This window comes from Corvus moneduloides, chromosome W (genome assembly GCF_009650955.1).
Source record: "Corvus moneduloides isolate bCorMon1 chromosome W, bCorMon1.pri, whole genome shotgun sequence".
Classification (NCBI taxonomy): domain Eukaryota; kingdom Metazoa; phylum Chordata; class Aves; order Passeriformes; family Corvidae; genus Corvus; species Corvus moneduloides.
In genome coordinates, this window is record NC_045510.1 from 6,320,508 (window position 1) to 6,342,237 (window position 21,730).

Genomic DNA, 21,730 nt, shown 5'->3' on the forward strand with positions numbered 1-21,730 from the left:
AATTGTCCTTAACCAAGACACATAGCTAACACTATAGCTTAACACTGCGAGCCAGAACCTGGGCAGAATGGGGGAAGACTACAGAGCCCTGGGGGTGCAAGCAAAAAGTATTGGTGCCCAAGTTATCTTTTCCTTCATTTTACGATTACAGACAGAAATAAATGTATAATTCAAATCAACTTCTAGCTTTTTGGCTAGTGCCTCTGTGAAGGTTTTGACTTTTATTACAGGACATTCTTCAATGACTATAGCTTATTAGGGAGGAATGGGTTCCACCTGTCTAGCTGCCTCCCACGATGAGAACCAGAAGACCTCAAATGTATGTATACCAATGCACACAGCTTGGGGAACAAACAGGAGGAACTGGAGCTCTGCATCCAGTTAGAAAGTTATGATATCATAGGAATAACTGAAACATGGTGGGACAACTTACATGACTGGGGATTAACAATGGATGGCTATAGGCTGTTTCGTAAATACAGGCAGGGAAGAAGAGGAGTCGTGCTCTATATTAAGGAGAACCTTGAATGTATAAAAGTCAACTACAATGCCTGTGGAAGCCTTATCAAATGCCTCTGAGTCAAGATTAGAGGAGTTGTCTCCAAGGGGTGATCTTACAGTAGACATCTAGTACTGACCTCCAAACCAAGATGCTAAGACCAACAAAGCAATATTTGGGTCACTTAAGCAAGCTTTGGCCCAACAGAACCTGTTTTTTATGGATAACTTCAACTATCCTGACATTTGTTGGAAGAACAATACAGCAGCTCACATGCCATCCATCAAATCCCTGGAATACATAGAGAACTGCTTCCTCATACAAATGTTGGATGTGCCAACCAGGAATGAGGGGATAGCCTTGGCTGCAGTGATCACAATATTATGAAGTTTGGGATCCAGCTGACCATGCTTAAAGTTAATACTAAGACAAAGGTTTTAGATTTTAGAAGAGCAAACTTCAGCTCACTCAGAGCTCATTTGGGAGGGATTCTGTGGGAAGCTTCCATGGAGGATAAAGGAGCCAGCGAGTGCTCAGAGTTTTTCAGGAACACTCTCCTGGAAGCACAAAGACAGTTCATCCCCTTTAAAGGTAAGGGAAGTAGGCGGAGAAAGAGACTCTTAGCTTAACTGCAAGCTTCTGAATCTGCTCAAAACCAAAAGTGAAGGATACCAAAGATGGAAAAGCAGGCTTATACATGTTGAGAATTACAAGAGCATTGCCAGGGTGAGTAGAGATGCAGTTAGAATTGAAATCAGCCAGAGATGTCAAAAAACATAAAAAAGGGTTCTTCAGATACATAACCAACAAGCAGAAGCGGAAAATACTGGTCCACTGTTAAACAGGAGATGTGAATTAGTTACCAAAAATGCTGAAAAGGCAGAGGTTCTCTGTCGCTGTTGTACCAAGGAACGGCCAGAATCACGACACAAGTCCAAGGAGAAAATGGAATTCCTTTATTAAATACAAGCTAGGTTTATATGCCTTTGTACGTAAGAGAGCATGATATGATTGGTTGCTTGACCAGCCACCCCATAGAGAGATTGGCTGAGGTTCTCTAACACCCTTTCAAAATATTTTCTCTAGTGAACCATAACAACTTGCAGGTGCAGAGATAGAGAATTAGTTTACAAAACCATCTTTCACTGTTTCTCAGCTAAAGCATGAGAAAGAAAAACTTCACAAAATTGTGCAGCAGCTGGAAAATTCCTCTGCCCCAAACTTTTTAGCATCCACAGTTTTCAACATTTTCTTCATCTCTGTCTTTACCAGCACTGTGCAGCCCCAGGACCTGGGAACAAAAGTCTAGGCTGATGCAAACAGAGACCCAGAATCAGTGAAGGAAGAGTTGGCGTGTGAACTATTACAGGAGCTTGGCCCCTGCAAATCGATGAGCTCTGCAAATATCCACCCGAGGGTGTTAAAGATGTCTGATGTCATTGTGAGGCCACTCTTTATGATGTTTGAGAACTTGTGGAGATCAGGGGATGTGCCAGAAAACTGTAAGAGGGCTAATGTCACCCCTATCTACAAGAAGGGCTTAAAGGAGGATCCAGGAAATTATAGGCCCATCAGTCTTATTTCAGTCCCTGAGGAAGTTATGGAACGAATCCTTCTGAGGGCTATCACAACTCAGATGAAGCACGGGATTGGGAAAACTAGCACGGATTCGCTAAGGGCAAATCGTGTTTGACAAATGTGATCATCTTCTATGACAAAGTAGCCTGCTCGGTTGATATGGGATGAGCAGTGGATGCCATCTACCTGGATTTCTTCAAGGCTTTTGATACAGTTTCATGCAGACTCTTTTTAGAGAAATTGATGCATTATGGTCTAGACAAGTTGTCTGTGTGGTGGGTGGGGAACTGGCTGACAGGCCACACCCAGAGGGTTGTGGTAAATAGTTCCTTTTCAAACTGGCAACCTGTCACAAGTGGGGTCCCTCAGGAATCGATATTGGGCCCAATGCTGTTTAATATCTTCATAAGTGATCTGGATAATGATGGGATCAAGTGTTTGCCAATGATACCAAACTGAGTGGGGAAGTAGACACCTCATAAGGGAGATCCACCCTGCAGGAAGACCTGGATAGGCTGAAAGAGTGGACTGACAAGAACCTTATGAAGTTCAACAAGGACAAGTGTAAGGTCTTGCACCTGGGAAAACATAATCCAGGAGTACAGCACAGGCTGGGATCTACCTGGCTGGAGAGCAGCTCTGTGGGAAGGGTCCTGGGGATTCTGGTGGACAAAAAGCTCAATATGAGTGATCAGTGTGCTGCTGTGGCAAAGAAAGCCAACAGAATGCTGGTTTGCATCAACCAGCAGAGGTGATGAAGTCATTATCCCACTCTACTCAGTGCCACACCAGGAATACTGTGTCCAGTCCCCACTACTCAAAAGATGTGGACAAGACAGAGAGGGTCCACAAAAGGGACACAAAGATGATCAAAGGAGTGGGAAGCCTGCCATATGAGGAAAGGTTGAGACAACTGGGTTGGTTCAGCCCTGAGAAGAGAAGGCTTAGGGGACACCTTATCACCATGTTCCAGTATTTAAAGAATGACTACAAAGAAGATGGAGACTCTTTTTACAAGGAGTTACATGTAAAAGACAAGGGGTAATGGATACAAGTTACTCCTGGAGAGATTCTGATTGGACACAAGAAGAAAATTTTTCACAGTGAGAACGATCAACTATTGGAATAATCTCCCCAGGGAAGTGGTGGATTCTCCAACATTGGGCACTTTTACAATTTGGCTGGACAGGGTGCTGAGCCATCTGGTCTAGACCTTGCTTTTGCCAAGAAAAGTCAGACCAGAAGATCCTTGAGGTACCTAGTATTATACAATTCTATGAAATCTGAAACACATCTCCTGTATTTCTCATCTGACATATCATGACTGAAGTTCAAAGTAGATATTGCTTTGCAAGTCAAATTCATAGGAAGAAAAAATATGCATTCTTTTCTTCAGCCTTTTATAGAATGGGCCATTTTCTCTGTTAAACTCCAAGGTCTCCTGTACTCTAGACATAATCCCAAAACCATAGCTGCACTGTGAACATACTGCTGGGAATAATTAACACAAATTCCTGGTAAGTATGTTCCTGGATTATCTTCCCAGAGCAATGTTGCCCACAATAACTTCCTCTCTCTAAACAGCTCTCTCTTCCCTAGCTCACTGAAAACATACTACAGGAATTTTATAGGAACATGTCATGAGGCAGGCTCTACACATTTTCATCTTTAAAAGAGCCCTCCCTCTACCCCCCTACTCCTCAAACTAAGAACATTATTGAATTGCAGCAATGCCTCTAAATTTGAAATCCTTTATGTTTATTCTTATTTTAAAGTTTTGTGCAGTACATGCGGTATAAATACAAAGGAGATTCTCTCTTTGTCTTGAAGAATGAAATATCTCCATTTCTTGAGAGACAAACATAATCCTAGTTTGGTGCCTCAAGACTGATTGTCATGTGAAAAAGGGAGATTTCCTCAACCCTTAATATTTAATTTGTCTGTCAGTGCCCCAGGAAAGCTGAGACCCTTGTGCCCGACCAGTCTGTCAGCATCCCCTTATGGGGACCCTTCACTGAACAGTCCTGCTGGATTGGAGGGCAATTCAACTGATTTATTCAGGGAGATATGCCAACAGCATAAGGGAGACCTCTCAGTGGGTCTTCCCGCTTTATGACCCTTCAGTGGGCCTTCCATTGTATTTGAGTATGTTCCCCGCTGCCAGCGATTTCCAGCACCCATGAAGGACTCACACTAACAGCTTATGGAATAACACTCTTTATTAATAGAAAATTGTGACAGGTTAAGGTTCGAGGATTGTCAGTGATAGTTTCCGACTGCAAAAACATATTCAAAGCAACACACAGACAAGCTCTAATCCCCTGTAAAAGTATTCAGTGCACATAGAATATGGTTCCTACCCAACAGACATCCCTATGGGAGAGAAGACAGGTTCAGCCCATCGACTGATCCTAGCAGTTAGGATGGAGTTTTCCCTAACTTCCCTCCCCATTCGTGACTTACTTTTATACTATTTCTTTGTTTTTAAGTGGAGCTTGAGTGACTCTAGTCATGCATACCTTTGTTACTGAGTGGTGTAAAATTCTCTTGCTTCACTTTTAAAGATACAGTCAAAAAAATATAGAGCACATTCCCAGTGAGGGGTGGTTGTACCTTGGAGGTGGGTAACTTTGTGATGGAGGTGTGCTCTAACATTACAATTAGACTATAATGACCCAAGTTCATCTGGGGAGAACAATTTCACCACAGTTGTTGGCTCAGCAGTAAGACATCTCCTATCTCCCCTGGTTGACAGGTGCTATGTGGTTTATCAGCTGCAAAGTACAATTGAGCTCCCCTCCCTGCAAGGATTTCAATACAGCCTGGCTGCGGTGTTTCCACTCCACTACACCCTCTGTTCCATCCCCCTTAGCAGGCGCTATGGTTGCAGATTGTGTGTGTGTATGGGGAATCATTGCAGAATAGGTCTCGAGCATGCCAACCACATTCCATTTAGGGAGCAGCAACTGTATTTTACCCTATAATTTCTGTACCATTATAACTTCTCTTAGGATGTGAATATAACTTCTCAGTTTCCTCTAATTTTACCCCCAGCCATCTTTCCACACTGATCCAGAAAATGCTACTTATAATGTGCCTCTAAGTGACACCTTGTGGCTTGAAGAAGTCATCTTACTTTGCTTTCTTTAGTCATGTTTGTTGTTCTGAAAGATGATTGTATACTTCCATAGTAATCTAAATGTCAAGAACAATAGTACTGATCCAGACCAGGGGTCTTCATAACCTAGTACTCTGTCCAACAATGGCCATAAATTGATGCTCAGAGAAGAGAGCAGAACAAATGTGATATTCCTTGATACTCTCATAGCTTTCAGATATTTTCAGATCAGGGAATTCTGTTAGCCTGTTTTCATGTGTCTGTTTAAAGCTCACAATGCATTTCTTCCATGTACTTGTTCAGTCTCCTGTTGAACCCATGTGAATGTCTTGCATATACATCAGCCTTTGAGAAGGGGGGTGTCCAAAGGAGAGCAACAAAGATGATGAAGAGTCTTGAGGGGAAGCCTTAGGAGGAGCAGCTGAGGTCTCTTGGTCTGTTAAGCCTGGAGAAGAAGAGACTGAGGGGAGACCTGATCGCACTCTACAACTTCCTTGTGAGGCGAAGAGGAGGGGCAGACACTGATCTCTTCTCTGTGGTGACCAGTGACAGAACCCAAGGGAAGAGCCTGAAGTTGTGTCAGGGGAGGTTTAGGTTCGGTATTAGAAAAAGGTTCTTCACCCAGAGGATGGTTGGGCACTGGAACAGGCACCACAGGGCAGTGGTCACAGCACCAAGCCTGACAGAATTCAAGAAGCATTTGGACAATACTGTCAGGCACATGGTGTGTGACTCCTGGGGATGATCCTGTGCACAGCCAGGAGTTGGACTCGATGATCCTTGTAGGTCCCTTCCAACTCACCATATTCTGTGATTCTGTGAGATTGCATAAAGATTCACCTACCTTTGTTTTGAATGTTGCTCCCACTAATTGCCTTTAATGGACTGTATTCTTATATTGGAAAAGGCAAAGAAGAGTTGATCTCTATCCATGTTTCCCATGCCACTCAGGATTCTTAGGTCCTTACCATATTCCTCCTCCAAACTCTCTCTTTTTCAGGCTGATGAGTTCTGGCCTACTTCAACTTTGTTCAAATGGAAAAAAAAGCACAGTGTTTAACAGGTCAGGCTAGTATGAAAAGGCACATGAGTTTCTGTAGGTGATAGCACTGAAACTTAGCACCTACCTAATGCCATATCCTGCCACATCTGACTTTTCTGACTGGACAGCCACTTACAGCAGTCACCTGGAAACATTTTCAATAAAAATATAGAACTCATACTTCTGACTTTGCAGGATGCCTTATCTCACTCCATGCCACAAATCCATGCAATCTACAATCATCATTATATAATTGATTATACCATGAAATATTCATAACCTCCATATGATTTCAACCTCCTTTCATCTTACCCCTTTCACCAAAATATTCCTTTCACTTTAAATGCTTTTGTCTGCCATTTCTTACTACAATATTGCACCTTTTTGGTCAGCAGAAAGACATCTCTGTGTAATGCATTTTTGCTATGAAGCAAGCTAAAGCATTCAATTATGGCCCTAAATCATTAAGACAATTAAAATACTCTGGGTGTTGTTGGGTTTAGAATTGTATGCTCAATATAGCACTAAAAATCAATTGATTTCCAAGTCTAACAGAGGTATATATATATATATATATAAATACAGCAAATTCTAACCATTTTTCTTAATGCACTGTTTCAATGCAAACCAATAATAAAAATTAATTGCTTCATTTATTGGACTACAGTTAAAAGTGAGGGTTTATTTTTCATTTGCATTGCCTGAGGTCTTCTGTGTTGATTTCAGGTTGTCTTCTCTTTTAGAAATTGTGTCCTTTCAAGACAAATGGCTAGCACATTCTGTCGTCTTCTGACTGGCCGTGCAGCTGCTGCATCCTTTGCAGCAGCAGGGACAGGAATCCTAACTGCTGGGTACCTCTTCAGTAAGCAAAATGTTAAGGCTACTGTTCAAGAAAAACGAAAACTCTTCCCTCCAAGGTAAGCTCTTTGGGTTAAGTAGTCAGCTGAGCATAGGGCCCAGCTAACTGGGCTAGGCATAGCATTTAACTCTTTGGGGGAGAAAGATCTCCATTAAAGCTGCAGAGCACCTATTCCCTCACTCAAACACACCATCTCTGTGTCTGCATACAGATTGTTAACTGTCAACCTAAAACCCAGTGGGCTTTATTAATAACTCCAGTTTTAGATAGCACTGACAATGGCCTTCAAGGATAGAAAATAAGGATGCTAGATCATATCAACATACTTACAAAATCATTGCGAAACAATTACAAGCCTGAAAAATGGTTCAATTTTTTTGGCAAAGCACCAAATCAGTCCTTATTTTATCTTGTCAGCTCTTGAATGTTTACAATGTCAATTGGACTGGCTGATTGCATAGATTCTAATATTAGGAAGCATAAAAGCATTTTAATTATGCAAGTAGTAAAGAAATGTCTTCTATAACTACTGAACTTGAAATATTCCTAATTCTGTTTAAAACCTAGTTGGTTGATAATTAGAAACTAACTACAAATATGTAAGTTGACTTTGCTGGCCATATTTGTGAAAAAAAAAAACAACCCCCCCCCCCCAAAAAGGACCAGGCTTTGACATACTTTTTTTTCCTGTGGCAGATAGTTCAAATAAACCATTATAAAAGTGTTGCAGTGGGGATACTGTAACATGCATATATCAAACCAGGAGTCCCGTGGAAAGGAAACATATATGGACAGATAGAGTCCTGATAGATGTTTCAGAGAGATGTTTATTTCTCCAGCCGCATGGCCGGAGCTCTGCCCAGGAACTGTTCCAGTCACGGGACCAAGGGTCCTTTGCCCGCGCAGGGAAACACAAACCAACCAATCGGGAATGAGGCTGACCAGGGGCAGGGAAACCCCGTGCCTCCCCACCAGGGCCCCTCTCCCAGGACTACATGGCAGGGGGAAGGGACCCCAACATTTCACCCGTTTTATTTTAATAAAAGGAGAATGAAAACAACTGGATAAACATAACAAGAACAGTTTCAAAACAAAACAAGCCACCCTCCTGAGTCTTTAAATGTCCAAACAGATTCTCTGGAACATCTTAGGGCTGACAGAAGGGACACAGGACTCTCTGAGCATGCTTTGTGGGGAAACTGAGGCAGGAGAGGGTTTAATTTCTTCCCTCCCCCTTTTCCTCCCCCACTCGGCATTGGAAAGGGATTTTTGGGGAAACAATTGGCAAAGGTATGGTTTTTTGAGGGAAACCATGGATGAAAAAACGGATTGGGAATACACTGGGGGTAATAGGATATAGGGTAAAAGGGAAAGGTGGGATTAGGAAAGGGAGACTGTAGAGGGGGCTTACAATGGAGATATTGTCTAACATGACTACGATTTTTTGCATATATACTGCCTTTTACAGGAACACCATCAGGCCCAGTGACCTGCGATGCTTGTAACCCTTTTCTACCTTGTATAATTTTGAATTCCACCACCTCTCCATCTCCCGAGCTTGGGATGCATTTTTCAGGGTTATTCTTTTTAATAGCAGTTCTATGCAGGAATATGTCTTGCTGGTTGTCACACCTTGTTATAAAACCATAATTTTGCTTAACATTATACCATTTTACTATCCCTAAGATCTTAGCTACTATGATCTTTTCCTTTTTCCGAGTGGCTGCTGTTTTCTGTCTCGCTGCGTCTTTGCTCTCTCTTTCGGTCGCTCCCGTGTTGGAATTGTCGGGGCTGCTGGTGCCTGCTCGCTTTTCCCAGGGTCGCATTCGGGGCTGCGCGGGCCGGGCCGGGCCGGGCCGCGCCGCTCAGTTCTCCGTGCGTCGCCTCCTCTGGTCACAGCTTCGCTGCCGTTGCCAGGTGCTGCATCTCAGCCGGGCCCCCAAGCGATGACTCCCCCGCGCCCTGCTCCAGCGCGCGTCTCGGCTGGGCACGGCTCCACTCTATCGCCACCACTGCCAGCTGCCACCTGCGAGCCGCCCCTCTCAGTCGGGCGTTCACGGGGCTCGCTCCACCACGCGCTGTGCGGGGCCGGGCGGGCACCGCTGGGTCCCACCCCTCCCTCCGCGCCTGGCTCCGCTGCTGACACTGCGGCTCGCGTGGCTCTGCCCGCGCGCGGGAATTGCCTCGCTGCTGCTCGCAGAGCGCTCGGCGCACATGGCCTAGGTCGCACGGTCCCTGAGCCAGGCTTCCCTTCACCAGGACACAGCTGACATTGCTCAACAGTCTCGGCAATTAAATAATATTCACGAAAATATTCTTCCATCGGCATATATTTTGACTCAAATATTAACTGTGTCCAAACGGCCTTCCAAAAGTTCTTGGTAAGAATTAAATCTCAAGAAACATAGAAAAAGTTCTTAAACAACCATGAAAGGAAGTGTTTCAGTTCTTTTTGAGCTTGAATCAAGCTAAAATTTACAAATTGTTGTTCAAGAATCATTTTAAGTTTAAGATAAATGTCCATATGCGGCTCTGAGAGCCAACAGTCTTCCCACGGTTCCTCCATAGTTTAGATATGGAATAGCAAAACAAAAACAAGAAGAGGAATCCAAAGTTTCTAGGGTTTACTCACACAAATCAGTCGCTTAGGGATTGGGGATCATTCTGCCTACATCATCCACCATTTGCTACAGTGGGGATACTGTAACACGCATATATCAAACCAGGAGTCCCGTGGAAAGGAAATATATATGGACGGATTCTTGATAGATGTTTCAGAGAGATGTTTATTTCTCCAGCCGCATGGCCGGAGCTCTGCCCAGGAACTGTTCCAGTCACGGGACCAAGGGTCCTTTTCCCGCGCAGGGGAACACAAACCAACCAATGGGGAATGAGGCTGACCAGGGGCAGGGAAACCCTGTGCCTCCCTCCCCGGGCCCCTCTCCCAGGGCTACATGGCAGGGGGGGAGGGACCCCGACATAAAAGCAGTGGGGTTGTGCATAAAGCAAAGTGCTATCAAAACAAGGCAAATGTGATCTGACTCACAAAAATGCTTTCCTAAAGCATATCTTCATTTTCTCTGCTTTATTATACTGTACAGCTTTTGGTAAATAAAACCATTAAAACAACCTCAAATATTGTAAAATAGATTTCCAGCTGATATAGATCAGACAGTTACACTGATGTCCACAAAGCTGCAAGAATATCTCAGTTCAGAATGAGAGCTCTTATCCAGTTAAACATAATTAATTTCCTACTTGAACAAAATAATGTTAGAGTGCTTTTAATTCACATTAAGTGTCTTAGAAGAGATTTAATAGGCTTTAATGCACTTTCAAGGATTCATTTTTCTGGTTGCTCCGAGTAACAAAAAGCTGCTATTGTCTGTTAGTGGGGTTGCCCAGCAGTGCAGTGTGGAGTACTTTGAGTGACTTCAATATTCCTCCCTTCTGAAATTTCAGTGCAATGTATTGTGATGGGTTATCCTTGTCTGACTGTCATACGCCCACACAGCCACTCTCTTACTCTCCCTCGTCAGCAAGAAAGGAGAAAATAAGATTAAAAACCTCACGGGTAGAAATAAGGACAAAGAGATCGGTCACCAATTTCCATCATAGGCAAAACAGACTTGACTCGGGGAAGAATAACTTTAAAAATTGCCAATCAATTGTAACAGAGTAGGATATTGAGAAATAAAAACAAAACTAAAATCACCTGTCCCCCACACCCCTTTTCTTCCCAGGCTTGACTTCACTCCTAATTCTGCTACCTCCTCCTCCCCAAATGGCATAGGAAGGGATGGGGAATGGGGGTTCTGATCAGCTCATACCACTTTGTCTCTGCAACTCCTTCCACACTGTTCCCCGGATCCAGAGTGGGTTTCCTCCCATGGGATACATTCCTTCATGAATGTGTTGGTTTTGCACAGCCTGGTTTTTGATAGCAGGGGGCCACGGAGGTGGCTTCTGTGAGAAGCTGCTAGAAGCTTCCACCATGTCCAGCAGAGCCAATCCCTGATGGTTCTGAAGATGGACATGCTGCTGGCCAAGCCTGGGCCAGTTAGAGAAGTTGGTAACGCCTCTGTGATAACATATTTAAGAAGAAAATCAAAACAAAGTGGTGCACTGCTAATTCCAGCTAGAGAAGAGGAGGAGGTGAGAACATGTAAGGGAAACAACATGGAGACACCAAGGTGTGTTGGTTTGAAAGACAGGTGTCTGCCAAGGAAGGCAGGAGTCTCCCTTGAAATGAAAAACAAAATTGCAGCCCCCTTCCCTCTGAATTATTATAATTTTGAAATTAAGGGGCTTTCAGGCAAAGATATGAGGAACAGGAATAACAGTTCTTTAATATTATATATCTATATGTGTATAACAAGGAAAACAAACAACAATATCTATGGCAGTAATAGCAAACAGAACCACAAACGCAGTGCCAGCCTTCTCGGCTGTCAGGCCCTTTCCCCTCTGGTGCAGTTATGGTCGCAGCCGGCAGGGGCGCTGGCGGCTCCCGGTGAGCAGGGCAGGTGCGATGGTTCCCCCGTGGCTGCAGGGGGCGCTCCAGAGAGAGCTTGGGGAACACGCGCCACTGGTGGCTTGGGATCCTGGGAAGAGATGGAACAAAGGCTTCACAAACCGCTGGGCAGCTGATCCCGGTGTCCGGCCGGACCCTTGGGAACAGCAGGCTGTAACAGCACAGACGAGCACAAATCCCAGGTGGCAGACGAGGTGTATTGAACTCTGGAGCTGCGGTGGGAACCCCCCAGAGGTCTCAGTAGGCAGGATGTGTGGGGCTACAGAGTAGCGAAGGCTCAAAGCAATGGCGGGGGCAGGGCGGCCACAGCCCGGCTCCCAGCCGAGCAGGGAAAGGTGGGCTTGGGAATCCCAGGGTTTCTCCGGTAGAAGGAAGGCAGCCAAAAAAATCAGAAGTCTTCAGTGCTGATGATTTCCTTCCAGCCTCTCTCTCCGTCCAAACGTTGGGAACTAACAGCCCACAAGCCCAGATGAAAGAGAGTAGCCAGATGGACCCCTCCCTCTGTGGCCAGGTCCTTTGTTTTCCTTAAGCACCCAGTAATTTGTCCCCCTGGCAACATGTATGGGGAATATTCTTTAAGAGAAAAAAGAAAACAGAAGGAGAACTCCTAAAACACAAACACAAGGCCAGTGGAGAAGGAGGGGGAGGAGGTGCACCAGGCACCAGAACTGAGATGCCTCTGCAGGCCATGGTGAAGACCATGGTGAAGCAGGTTGTCCCCCGAAGCCCATGGAGGTCCACGGGGGATACAGAGATCCACCCACAGCCCGTGGGGGAGGTGCTCATGCCACAGTGGGTGGATGCCTGGAGGAGGCTGTGATCCAGTGGAAGACCTGGTGGAGAGAGGGAGCTCTTACTTTGAATCGTGCCAAAACCAGGCCAGGAGACACTTCAGAGACAGAGTCAGAGAAGTGGGTATTTGCTTTATTTGGCGCGCCAGGTGTGTGGGGATCGCTCCTCCAAACACACACACACCAGTGCTCCCTACAACACAGTACTAAGGGTTAAATTATGAATATTCATCACATTCCTTGGGACAGGTGTGGTTATACAAATTATTTCTTGGATGTCATTAATATCATTAGCATATGGGTCACGCATGCGCTGTGTGTCCTGGTGGTCGCACTGAGGAAGACCTCTCCTCTTCCTCGGGGGTCTTTCTGATGAAAACCAGTAGTCATCCTCTCATGAACTTTTCACCTTTCTCCCTGGGCATGCGTAGTCCTTTGAGGAATGATTCAGCAGTCTCTGAGATGATCCTTGTCCCCTCTATCTTGACAAGATTAGGGTGAATTCGGCTTCTTAGGTTTTGCAATTAACATCTGCTGTCTGAACTAACATTTGTTGTCTCCCAATAGTTAACTTGTGCTTACATGAGTTAGTTATTGACTGCCCTTTCCTCAACCCTCCCTTTTCTTTGGTTATTTGTAATTCTTTACAAATCTCGCATATGTTTAAAGTAAGTACCTTTTTCTATCTTATTTCTAAGTTTGTGCTTGTGCTGTTGGGCATAAGCATCACGATTCCAAGTACATAATATCATACAACAGTAACTACTAGTACAAACACTAAGTAACAATGCAATAACACAAATAGCTATTACAAACAATTGTTTAAGCTAGGATAAGTTGGGTAACCATGATGTAAGTTTGTTTTATACCTCTTTAAACTTTCAAGAAGTGTCATCTAACGTGATCTGATGCAATGTTTGTACTGATTGTAATTTTTGATCTAAATGCTTTATATAATCTATTAGGTAGCTTTGCCCTACCAGAGCCACACTGTCATTGTGAATCACGTTTGTTCCATAGGGCTTTCTATACAGAATTTCAAAGGGACTTAATTTTTCTTTGAGCCGTGGTTTTACCTTAATTCTTAGCAAAGCCATGGGCAGAGCTTGATACCAATATAAATTAGTTTCTTGACAAATTTTGGCTAATTGTTGCTTTATTAAGTGATTCATCTTTTCTACTTGTCTACTTGCCTGAGGCTTGTATGGTGTATGCAACTGCCAGTGTATGCCTAGTAAATGACTGACTTTCTGCACCACCTGGGCTACAAAGTGTGATCCTCTGTCAGAATTAATTTCTCTGGGTACCCCAAATCGTGGAATAATTTCTTCTATTAAAGCTTTAACAACTTCTCTAGCTTTATTTGTTTTACAAGGGAAAGCTTCTGGCCAACCTGAGAAAGTGTCTGTGAGGACTAGAAGGTACTTGTATCCCCCCCTTCCTAGGTAGTTCAGAAAAGTCAATTTGCCACACATCCCCTGGTAAAACTCCTTTAGTGATAGTTCTTGTGTTTAGCCTAACAGTGGTATTAGGGTTGTTTTTAAGACAGATTTCACAAGTGGAAGTTATGTCCTCAATTCTTTCCTTTAATTTTGATGCCTTCACTTTGTCCTTCAAATGGTTATATAAAGCATCAACTCCCCAATGTGCCTTAGAATGTTCGCTTTGGGTGAATAATTTTAGCCGTTTTCTGGGTATTACAATGAGATCTTTTATTCTAGCCCACCCATCAGATCCTATTTGCTCCTTCCCTTCTTGTATCCAATTTAAATCATCAGTGTCATATGGTGGGGGTTTTTCACCCATAAGGATGTGAGGAGGTATCTTTTCAGCTTTTTACCGGCTAGTGCTTGTAGTTCAATGCCTTAGAAAGCCTCGAGCAACCCAGAGAGGTAGCACGGGCAATCTAGCACTTTAGTAGCTCTAAAATCGGTACCTGTATCAGCTGCAAAACAAATACCACCAGCAGAAGCAAAGAGGGAGAAATATAGCTCTCTGCTCACTCAATTTCCCGCAGTTAGAAGCTTTCAAAAGAAACAGACTACAAGAGATCTTCGCAGAAAGGGTAGCAGAGCCAAGAGAGGCAGGGCCTCCCTTGATAGTCTCTTTTATTCAGAGAAGGGGAAAGGGGAGGACTGGGGGCAGACCCGGGGTGACCGGCCAATCAGACTCTGCTAAAGAGTTTGAGTTACATTTGGTTTTGCCTGGGCTTAGAACAAAGGAGCTCAGAGCACATGACAGAGACAAGTGTCTTAGGGAGGGGGAGGGGAAGCTCAGAACAGGCAGCAACAAGGATGCTAGAAGGGATTAGAGCTAGGGCTTGAATTTGATCTCCACCAGCAACTGCCTTTGCTGTTTTTTCTGCCATAGCATTAGTTCAGGGATAGTGTTACCCTGGGAGTGTCCTTTACAATGCATTATAGCCACTTTTGAAGGTTTTATCACTGCTTCCAGTAACTGTATGATTTCAGTAGCATGCTTGATTTCTTTCTTCTGTGAGGTTAATAAACTCCTTTCTTTCCAGATAGCCCCGTGAGCGTGTACCACCCTGAAAGCATACCTTGAATCAGTCCAAATGTTGATAGGTTTTCCTTCGGCCAACGCCAAGGCTCGAGTTAGGGCTATTATTTCAGCCTTTTGAGCTGATGTCCCCACAGGTAACGGTTTTGCCTCCATGACAGCGTCTGTGGTTGTAACTGCATACCCAGCAAGCCGCTTACCATTCTTGACATAACTGCTCCCATCGGTGAACCAGTTTTCCGCATTTTCTAGCGGAGAGTCGTTTAGGTCTGGACGGCTGGAGTAAACTGCCTCCATGGTTTCAATGCAGTCATGCTATACGGGCTCCTCAGTAGCCTTGCCCTGGAGGTAAGCTGCTGGGTTTAAAACATTAGTTACTTGGATACTCACATCCTCCGATTCTGCTAGGACAGCCTGGTATTTGAGAAAGCGAGATGGGGTTAACCAGTGATTTCTTTTCTGTGTGAGCACTGCTGACACTGTGTGAGAGACAAAAATGGTTATCTGCTGGCCCAGTGTGAACTTGCGAGCTTCTTCTATGTTCAGGATCACAGCTGCCACTGCACGCAGGCAGGCGGGCCATCCTTGGCTGACCACGTCCAGCTGCTTGGAGAAATAAGCCACTGGCCTTCTGTATGGTCCCAGCTTCTGTGCCAAAAGTCCCAGCGCCAGTCCTTGTCTCTCATGTGAGACCAACAGAAAAGGTTTAGTGACATCTGGTATGCCCAATGCTGGAGCTTGCATTAACTCACGTCTCAGAGTTACAAATGCATTATTAGTTTCTGGTGTCCAGCATAGGTGAGTTCCCCCAGTCTCTTTTAGGAGTTGGTATAAAGGTTTCACAATGAGTCCATAGTTGTAGATCCATAATCTACACCATCCTGTCATTCCCAGAAAAGTTCTCAGTTCTTTGGTTGTAGTTGGCTGGGGCATTTGACAAATTGCTTCTTTCCTGTTGTCTCCCAAGGCTCTCTCCCCTCCTGCCAGTTCATACCCCAGATATGTAACGTTCTGGAGGACTAGCTGAGCCTTTTCAGGAGAGACTCTATATCCACTTAGTCCCAGAAAATTTAAAGGACTTACAGTCCAGTTCTTGCAGTCTTCATGGGTCCTTGTTGCTATCAGTAGGTCATCAACATACTGCAGGAGTGTACCTTCCCCAAGTGGTGGCATCCAGGCTTCCAGTTCCTTGGCTAATTGATCTCCAATTATTGTGGGGCTATTTTTGAATCTTTGTGGCAATACACTCCATGTAAGTTGGCTTTTTCTCCCTGTTCTGGGGTTTTCCCATTCAAAGGCAAAAATTTCCTGACTGCTTTCAGCTAATGGCAGACAAAAGAAGTCATCCTTTAAATCTAAAACTGAAAACCACACCCAGTTACTTTGTAATTTTGTGAGTAAAGTGTAAGGATTGGCTACTATGGGATGTAGGGTTTTTGTTATTGTATTTATTGCCCTCAGGTCCTGAACTAACCAATAACTTCCATTTGGCTTTTGTACTGGTAGAATTGGGGTGTTGTAGGAAGATCTACACTCTCTCAACAACCTCTGATTAATAAATTTAGTAATTATTGGTTCTATTCCTACTCTTGCTTCATGCCTTAGTGGATATTGTTTAACTGACACTGGTTGTGCCCCTTCCAGTAGTTCAATAATCACTGGGGGAGCCCATTTTGATCTCCCTGGAATTTCAACATCTCATGCTAATGGGATCACTTGATTTGTTATTTTACTGTCTATGGGTATTTCTCTTCTTTCAGTCTTGTTTGTTTGGTCGGTTGGTTTGCTGGTTTTTTTGGGGTTTTTTTGTTTTTTCTTAGGCCTGAGTTGATCAAAGAATGGGTTTTCCCTTTATCTAATCTTAGGCTTCTTTGGTTGTAGCTTCTTTATACAATTTTTGTTATAATAATATTGTTACTCTGCTGTATAATTCTATACATTATGAAGGATTAGTTTTTATGATACAAAACTAACACACAAAACATTTTCATACAAAATGTTCCCATGCAAACATATCTTTATATCAGGGCTATGCTCTGTTTTCTAGGAGACAGATTATAGCACTCTTGTCATTTAATCTTGACACAAACTACAAACTGTGACTTTATTTTTGGTGGGATTAAAACTGAAATGAATTTTCTTTCAAAATTATTTTTTTTTATCTCAAGTAGCCTTTTTTGTTTGTTTGTTTGTTTTTAATTTTAGTGAATAAATTGCCTTCATCCCATTCTGCACCTACAACTGAGACTGCAGAATGTGCTATAAATAGGAGGGGTGAGGAAAAGTTAAAATACCCTCTTAAGACATATGGCATGAGATTCAACAGTACATTAGTTTGAGAGCTGGTAGAAGGCTTTTCTGTATCCCTCTTGGTTTAGGAAGGGGGATTCAATCATTTCTCATGTAGCATTTGCTTGTGTTTTGTCAAGATTCTTTTTAATTCACTAATTAGAAAATCCAAAAAATTTAGCCAGATTATAATAATTTTGAAGCCTTCTGAGGCAGAACTGGGAAGGTTAGTACATATTTGTATGATTTCAAATATGTATCAATTCTTATACCAACTCTCAGGATAAAATTGGTTGAGACAAATTATACATTCATAAGACCTTAACCAGACCATTTTTCAGTAAAAAGACAAAACAAGTTAGACAGAAATTAAACTCAAGAATATGTAGAATGCTTTAACTACTATTTGATCTTTCACCAAGTCAGTTGCAATGAAAACACAAACAAATTACAAACATTAACAAACTGACAATGCGAGCAATTACGGTGACACTTTAAATTTCATTGGTTTTCACACATCTCTATCTCATGTATTCGTAGATTCCTATAAAAGAAAAGTGAAAATTTGGCCCACTAGACTGATTATTAAAAAAGAAGTAAAACTTTTTTTTTTTTTGGGGGGCTAACACAAAGTGACAGTGAAGCAATGGTTATCACATTTAGGTGTGGTTTTGCTGCTTGCAGTTTCCTTGCTCTCAAACTGCTTTCTTTATCTTTGATGTTGGGACATTTGACATTCCTAGAAAAGAGAAAAGAAACAAACTTCCCAAAAAAATATTAAAAATATGTCTGAGTGAAACAAGAGTTTAATTGCATTAACTTATTCAAGTGGAGTTTTAGTTTTTATTCTATGAAGTGCTGGTTGCACCACTTTTGTTGTTTCCCACAGGTTTTCGGTGGGGTTTCCTCCAGTTGATTGTTCAGCAGAGGGAGTGAGACTGCTTTTAAAAGTTTTGCAAGAGTTGCAGTCTGTGAATCAGGCATTTGAACTGCTTTTTCTTTTTCTTCAGGGTTTTAGTAGGCTTTTGCTTTTTGCCCTGGAGCTGTTTGCCTTATCAGTTTGGTCTTCATGTTCTAGCGATTTTCCTTTTGGACAAGATTGAGTTTGGCGGCAAGCAATGCTACTGCCTAAAACCCCCCTCCTTTTTTTTTCTTTAATAACTAATCACATTTTTAGTAATCATTCATCTTTTAGTAACTAACTGCTCCTTATCTCAATTTTTTTTTTTTTTTTTAACTGGCCAGTCAGGACAGGCATTTTCCCTAAAGCTTCTCTATAGCCCCCACAGACGAGGCTGCATGACAAATACTTAGGCCTGCCTAGGGACAACAACATCCCCACAAGGCAGCAGCTGCGGAATTGGCTTTAGGATTAGAATCTGCCAATTCTAGTTCTCCACAATAAACCACAGACTGGTGGGGGGGTTCTCCACAAGACAGGAGCTCCGGATTCACCTAAGGACTGAATCCTGCCAATTTTGGCTTTTCATAACAAAACACAAAAGGCACAGGGGCATGGGTCCCCTCCAAACAGGAGCCTTTCAGCTCTGCATAAGCACTACTGTCATAGGTTAGCAAGCATAGTCCCAGAAGGGATGTCCTTGCTAAGGGATGCTTACAGCTTCCTCTGGGACCTGACAGAACCTATCAGCTGGCCAGTTTGAATATGGACAATTCTTTAGGCCACTTAAAGTTGCGACCGCCTCTGTGATCCACACTTAAGAATAGACAAACTCCCTCCCCCCCCCCGGCCCCCAAGCTCTCTCTCTCGTTTCCGGTGCTGGGACAGGTGGCTGCGGGGCCCGAGTGGGGGCCAGTGGGCCCGGCCCCTGCTCGGGCCAGGCCGGGCCGGGCCACGGCTCCAGGATGACCCCCCCAGCAGGGCTGTGGGCAGCCAGAGCGGCTCGGAACCGCCCCCCCCCTTCCCCCCCCCCCCCCCCCCCCCCCCACTGCAGCCAAGATTTCAGCAAAGCGGCACCGCTGTCCAGCAGAGGTCAGGTAACCAACAGTGATAAGACACATTCTAGCTGCAAGGCCGAGGTGAGATTAACCCTTTTATTGCTGTAAAGAGCTGAACACCTGAGGGAAGAGAAAGAGGAGATGCTTAAAGCTGAAATTCTGTTGTGAAGCCATGATATATCAGAGTATCCCATTGTAATTTCATGAAGATATGGGGGGTGGAGTGTTCAACTGGTAAGCAAAAGCACCTGCGCTGAGATAGGCAGATGCTGACGCAGCTGTAATTTCATGAGAAGTTTGGACAGGAAGAGATGGAAGCGATGAGGACTTTTGCTCCAAATGGGAAAGGAGAAACCTCAGTTCCTAGAGATGCTCCCAGAGATAGTCCTAAAGATGAAGATGAGGAGGACCCTTTGCTCCCAGGGAAGGAGAAGGGCCTCTGTTCTTAGAGATGAAATGCTCCCAGGGAAGGAGAAGGGCCTCTGTTCTTAGAGATGAAATGCTCCCAGAGATGGGTGAAGAGAACTTTTTTTTCTGAACGGCTCAACCTTAAAATTGTACCCCAAAAACTTCATGAGTGGACCCTCGAAAGCAGTTGTGGGAAAAGCTGCAAGTTGGGGGAAGGGACTCGCATGCGAGCAGAGAGACCTCTTCCTAAATGGACTGAACAATATTTGGAAGTGGGCGGCTGTCTCGTTGTGATACTGTTTTCATAGCACGAGCAAGAAGAGACTTCTCTTTCTAAATGGACTGAACAAGGTTATTGTGGAAGTGGTAAACAGACTGAACATCTTAAGGGTTGTCTTTTTACATTGTCAGTGGGAGAAGGGAGGAAGGTGGGGGGAGGAGAAGAGTTCTGAAGGTGTGGTATAATTTTTTTTTTCCTCTTTTAGGTCTGTTAATAAACTTCTTTATATTCTTTCAAGGTTGGTGCCTGCTTTGCGTTTCTCCTAATTCTTATCTCACAGAAGATAAACAGTAATGAGTATTTTGGACCAAACCACTACAACTACATAACAGGAGCCTTACAGCTCTGCACAAAACACCAAGCAGAAAAGGGAACTAAACACTCAAACCTATTAACCACAATGTCCACAATTCTTACAACCTTTGCCATCACCTTTGCCATTGCTTTTGCCTTTTCCTCATCTCTTCTTACATACACTTGCTGTACTTTTCTAACCAGTTCCTCTAAAATTTCTTACTATTCTCTGTCACTCTCTCCTCACTCTAACATTATCTACACCTTCATTTTTTTTTGCCAAGTTCTTTATTCCTGCTCTTTGATACCAAGCTCTCTCCTCTGGCAGCTTGGACACCACCCACTCCATCTAGTAGAAGTACAATACCACTTCCTCTCACAATTAATACATGCACACAAATACAAGCTTCACAACTGTTTTCACACACTAAACACAGGATTTCAAAAGGGAAATCAGATGGAGCTATATTAGAAAGGCATTGGGGGTCTGGATGTTTTCAATTCAATAGCTAAAATCCTTCTCTTCTAAAATCTGCCCCCCCTTTGGACAGTAAGGTTGAATTCCAAACCAACAGTTTATATGATTTATCCTCATTCACTCTTTGCCAAACGCTTCGCTTTTGTCTGGCCGAGCCCGTCGCCGGGGTACGGAACCGCAGATAGAGCTTCTCACTCGCTTCGTACTTTGACAGCACGTCTCATGCACTCTCACTCACACAGCAGCAGAATAGCAACAGACAAAACAAACAAAAATAGCAGTACAATAGCACATGACAGTGGGATCCAACCCCTTAAAGGTACCTTTCACAGTGGGGTCCAACCCCTGGGGGTCCAACCCCTTTAAAAGTACTTTTCCTCTTGCCCAGGACTAATTTTGGGAGACCCAGTCTTCCTCGGGACTTTCAACCCACCCTCAGGGACTCGAACCCTGGACCTGAAGGTATTTCTGTGTTTAAAAGGAATAGCAAATACCTTAATTTGGTGCAGATGGTCCTTGTCTGCCCCTGCTGTGAGCCAAAGGAAAGCTGAGCTCCCCCTGAAAATTCAGGGTCGTGACTGGGAGGTCTGCTTACCCCTGGATCCGGCAGCTGGGCAGAGAGGGTCCCATCTGGGGTGCCAGATTGAATCACACCAAAACCGGGCCAGGAGACACTTCAGAGACAGAGTCAGAGAAGTGGGTATTTGCTTTATTCGGCGCGCCAGGTGTGTGGGGATCGCTTCTCCAAACACACACACCAGTGCTCCCTACAACACAGTATTAAGGGTTAAATTATGAATATTCATCACATTCCTTGGGACAGGTGTGGTTATACAAATTATTTCTTGGAAGTCATTAATATCATTAGCATACGGGCCACGCATGCGCTGTGTGTCCTGGTGGTCGCACTGAGGAAGGCTCCTCTTCTTCCTCGGGGGTCTTTCTGATGAAAACCAGTAGTCATCCTCACAGTGCACTTTTCACCTTTCTCCCTGGGCATGCGTAGTCCTTTGAGGAATGATTCAGCAGTCTCTGAGATGATCCTTGTCCCCTCTATCTTGACAAGATTAGGGTGAATTCA

The 21,730-nt window shown here is 43.9% G+C and overlaps 1 protein-coding gene across 1 annotated transcript in view; it reads left to right on the forward strand.

Annotated features, from left to right (window-relative positions):
• Nucleotides 1–6,984: 6,984 nt before the first annotated feature.
• The window catches only part of LOC116437454 (creatine kinase S-type, mitochondrial), a 50,469-nt gene continuing 35,723 nt past the window's right edge, over nt 6,985–21,730 (forward strand). Inside the window, exon 1 of the mRNA XM_032095099.1 lies at nt 6,985–7,154. Coding sequence (XP_031950990.1) covers nt 7,003–7,154 — 152 coding nt within the window. The 5' untranslated portion in view covers nt 6,985–7,002. The remainder of the gene's footprint in view (nt 7,155–21,730) is intronic.